The sequence below is a fragment of the Nestor notabilis genome, unplaced genomic scaffold (assembly GCF_000696875.1).
Source record: "Nestor notabilis isolate BGI_N333 unplaced genomic scaffold, ASM69687v1 scaffold6039, whole genome shotgun sequence".
NCBI lineage: Eukaryota > Metazoa > Chordata > Aves > Psittaciformes > Psittacidae > Nestor > Nestor notabilis.
This window is the reverse complement of record NW_009942422.1, coordinates 105,144-109,837: the sequence shown is the minus strand read 5'-3', so window position 1 is coordinate 109,837 and position 4,694 is coordinate 105,144. Positions and strand designations below refer to the sequence as shown.

At 35.3% G+C, this 4,694-nt stretch overlaps 1 protein-coding gene across 1 annotated transcript in view; it reads left to right on the top strand.

The window, feature by feature from the left end:
• The first annotated feature begins 321 nt into the window (after window positions 1-321).
• LRRC2 (leucine rich repeat containing 2) overlaps window positions 322-4,694 on the top strand; it is a 53,412-nt gene continuing 49,039 nt past the window's right edge. Inside the window, exon 1 of the mRNA XM_010021405.1 lies at window positions 322-446. Coding sequence (XP_010019707.1) covers window positions 322-446 — 125 coding nt within the window. The remainder of the gene's footprint in view (window positions 447-4,694) is intronic.

Below are 4,694 nucleotides of genomic sequence, written 5' to 3'. Positions count from 1 at the left end.
CCAAATTAACATTTCTTTCCAATTGTGTCTTTATCTTGGAAAGAGAAAATTACAATAAATACAAAAAAATCAACATTCAGCAGTTGCCATAGATTTTATGTAGAAGTCAATTGCATACTACATTGATTACTGACAGCACAAAACCCTAGACAAATTAGGTAAGAGGGAAAGAATGCTATGTTAATATTTCTTATGATTTTGCTTTTTTCCCCCAGATAATTTTAATGAGATGTGATCGTTTGGTTCCTTATTTTTCTACTATTTCTTTTCTGAAGTGTTCATGATGGCTTGTTCTTGCAGGAGAAGCTTAATGTCAACAGCATGGGGCATCAGGTGATAATATTTGACTTTTCTCTCATAAGAGGACTGTGGGAAACTCGAGTTAAGAAGAACAAAGAACGTCAGAGAAAAGAGAAGGAAAGATTAGAAAAAAGCTCATTGGAGAAGTAAGCCAACTTTCCTGCTGTTCATTTTAACTGAATCCATTATTATTATCCACTAACACTGGCATATACTACGAATTATCAGATGATTCAAATCTTATATTTTTGGGTTTGATTTCAATAATTTCACATCTCCTTTCTTCAGACGATTGTAAGAAAAATGCAGCACAAATTATGCTTCTATTTCGTTAGAGGCCCTGCTCTTTCTTATATAGACCGTGATTTACTAATGGTGTATTTTATTGTCTACTGTGTAGACTTAATTTGGAGAAAAAAATAACACATTTTGTACATTCTTAGTGCTTATATGCTATATAGAAGTATGACTATTGTAGAATTCATGAAAACACGCTCATAAAATTTAGTACTAAGAAACACTTTAAGTCTTTTTGTTGAGTTGACAGGAGAAAAAAAAGGAATTAAATAAATGGGCATATACAATTGCTTCTGAATAGGAAACAGAGGATAGAATAAAAGAATTATCATATGATTTTCTTTCTTGTTAAAACATTAAAGAAAGCCTTGATTGTAATGCTTACATCCACTAATCATGTTATTGTTCTTGTTGTATTTAATTTATGGTTTCTTTAAACAATATTTTGGTTTCTTTATGTTCATTCCCATTAGAGACAGTGAAATATTATACTGTGCTGGCAATGCTGGAAACATGGCTTATCATTTTTCCCCTCTGAGAAGAAAACAAAGCAATAAAAATAACTTCCTGCTTTAAAAATAAAATGCACAGGGTTAAACAGTGCCCTTGTTTAAAAGCGTCATTGCATTGAACCTTTTTGTAGTGTTTTGGCTGTTTCAGGAGACACCCACTCCTTGATTCTTACTTCCAGTGCAGCTACGCTGACAACAGAGCAGCTGTGCTAAGAGAAGACCAGGGTAATACAAAGACTAACTGCCCTTTCTGCAGACTTTTATCTTCAAAACATCCATAGTTGCAGTCTTGGTTCTTCTATCCCTACGCCAAAGCCTTTAATGCCTTGCATTAAAAACAAGGGAAAATTAACCTTGTTCTTCAGATTAAAGGGTAAGTTTTCTTTTTGGTATGAGCTGAGGGATAGAAAAAGTCTGCTGTTATGAATCTTTCTTTTACAGTGGAAAAAAAAATGAAAGGATATGGGATGAACTTGATCAAATCTTATTTTGTCCCAGATGCTACATTAAGAATGGCTTTGCCCAGTTCTAATGCAGATAAAACATGCAACTCTACTGCTGTCTGTGCCTGCTAGCAGCTCTTGGGGTGCCAGTGCAGCCTTCTTCATAAAAAGAATATTTTGACTAGGAAGCCACACCTGTAGTTTCTAACAGCACACACTGGTCATCTTCAGAACTGCTAGAAGGTCAGTCCAAGTGCGGATCTGAACATCAACATTCCCCTGCCATGTTTTGTTTCGGTTTCCTGGAGTGCAGAATATAACTTCTGAGTTCACTAGTACAAAAACAAACTAGAAATGCCAGGCATTGGAACTTCTATATGAAAGAAGGAAAGAGGGTAACCTTATGTGCATTGAGGTAGATAATTCCAGCTCTCATGTTTTTTGTCAGTAGCATATGTTAAGTGTCATTTCTTACTGTGACTTGAGTTTTCCATAAAAACAATACAATCTCTGCACCATTTCTGATTGTGATTATTTGTCTGTAGCCACTCCTCCAGCTGAAAAAATGGAGCTTGACTGCCTCTTTTTTCTACTAATGAGGTTCAAAGTAATTTTGTTATTTTCCTGTGTCAACTGGAGATGGGGAATTTGGGATATGATGCAGAGAAAGAAAAAGTTCCAGGTACATTTTCATCATTCACAAAGGAATTTTGGTTTCTTTTTTTAACTTGTAATTTGCATACAGTACTTTGTCTTGTACATCTTCATGCAATCAGACTGCTTTCCAATTAGTCTTATTTCTTTTACTGCTCCTGGAAAAAAGGAGAGAGCACATCAGACTTTGTTTCCTGAATGTGAGTGATCAGTATTTGACCCATTGAAATAAATGGCAAAATTCAGATTCATTGTTATATTGTAGGCCTAAAAGAATGGAAAAAGCTGTCAGGATAATGGTCAAAGTCATAAAAATATTGGTAAGAAAATGCAAAATTCAGTTAAAAGAAAAATTCTCTTTGTTTTATGAGGTGTGTAATGACTCCTGGCCTTTAGGTCCTAAACGTCATGTCACAAGCTATTTCTTAGATGTTTTTCAGTGCTCCCAAATGTTAGGCCAAAAATAAGATTAGATTTTGCTTGTTGTTATCACAAAAGGATAGCTAAAATTTTAATTGTAATTAAATGCTTAATAGGAATAATGTTTCCTTGTAGAAATACATCTCATCATTTTAGGAAGTTCCATGACCAAATTCTGGTATTCTATTCAGAGATTAAAATTTTACCACGCTCAGATTGGTCCACTGAAATCAGTGCTAGTAAGAAACTATTTTGGAATGGATTGTGACCCAAAATAATAATTCCAAGAAGACACGCAAATACGAAGTTTCCTGAACTGAGGTCTGCATTCTAGCATTTAACAGTCTAGATACTTATCTTTGCCAGCAGTCAGAGTGAATTCCCAAGTAGGGCTGAAATTAGTAGAGTTTCTTTGCAATTAGATAACAGATGAGTCTGGAATCTGTCTTGCTGAGGCTGCTTTTCTTTTCTTAAAAAAACCCAAAACCCAAACAAACAAAATCCAGTTTTCCTCAAAGAGGTTACAGCTCACTAATGCCCTTGTGATTGTACAGTTCCTTATCTGCCATGTTGCTATGTAAAATGACCTGATAACATGTAGTGAAATGTAATATGTATTATTTGAGGAAAAGCTCCCAGTTAACTTCTAGGGAAGTTTTGTCATCTTGGGGCAAGGTGATGTAGTTAATGCAGGGTCAGTAAGCAGTCACATATAAAGTATTTCTCTTTTTTGACTGAAGACTTTCTAATGCAAAACCCTTACAAATAATTCCAAAGTTTGAACTGTGAATTAATGATAAAGTCATCTAAAATTTTTAGGAATTTAGGTCTAGTGTAGATGTTTAAGCAGCTGATTGATGAAGGCTTATTCTGGAGAATGAGATTATTCTGAGAGGTTCATATCTGTCTCTGTGAGATATGAGTATCAGATCACTTTGGGTGGAGTCCTGTTTCTCCTTTGGGTTTGTGGGACTCTGGAAGTACAACAGTTTAAGGAATGCCTACTTCTGAGAGACATATATAAACCAGCAACTGAGTATGAAACAGAAAGACATAGCGCAGTGTTGTGCAAGAGTAATTTCATTTTACATTATGTCCTTAATCACATCGGACAAGCCCATTCTATGTCTCTCACAGGATATAAAACACGGACTATTACAAAAAACGTACATTGTTCTGTGGTTACCTGCATGGTTATGAAAGTCCATATTATGGAACAAATTTGTATTTATAGCACTGTTTTATATTTAATATTCTAGATTCTGGTGAGCAAACTCATATGGTACCCTGAAATCCGGAATGATGTCAGACTAACTTGATGTGGTATGACGGCTTTCCTCATAAATTTTCCTTTCTACTGTTATTTTTTTTTTGAAAGAGAATGAAAGTAAAAAGCAGGTAAAGTAAAAACTGTTGGCTGGCAAATTAAGCATTCAAGTGAGGAAATGCCAGTGATGTTTGCCCAGATTATCTATCTAAATCTTTGCTGTGAAATGGCAGAACCTCGCTTGTCCACCAACCAAAAATGCAGCAAAGATAACAGTGTGTTCAACTACCTCTTCCAGTGTGTCTCTTCTCCAGAGTTTTCCTCTCAAGGTCTAGCTAGCTAAATGTGCATGGGTTACTTTTCTTAGCTTGCACTTCCTGAATGTTACAAGTCAAAAGAAAACTTTCACTCCGCAGGCAGACAGTGACTTTTTTCCCTGAGAGGTTATGTGTTTCTTTAATAAAATAGATTTGTCTCTATCTTTCTGCCAAACTTCAGTGCTGTAACTCTATTTGTACCTGAACTAAGATTTTATTTGTGATGTTTATCTTTATTCTCCCACTCAAAACCCAATTCAGAAATTTTTCTAAACAAGACTAAAACTCAAACTGGGAGTCCTTAGCCCCAAACACAAATTATAGGCAACAAGCTGGGAATAGATCTGCAGCACTAATAATCACTTTAGTTATTTGCATTTGTTCTTAGGCACTTGTGCATACAGACCTTGTATCTAATGTACTGCATGCAAATGGGTTTAAAGATAAAAGCTGCAGCTGAGTCACAATTCTTTATAACCCATGG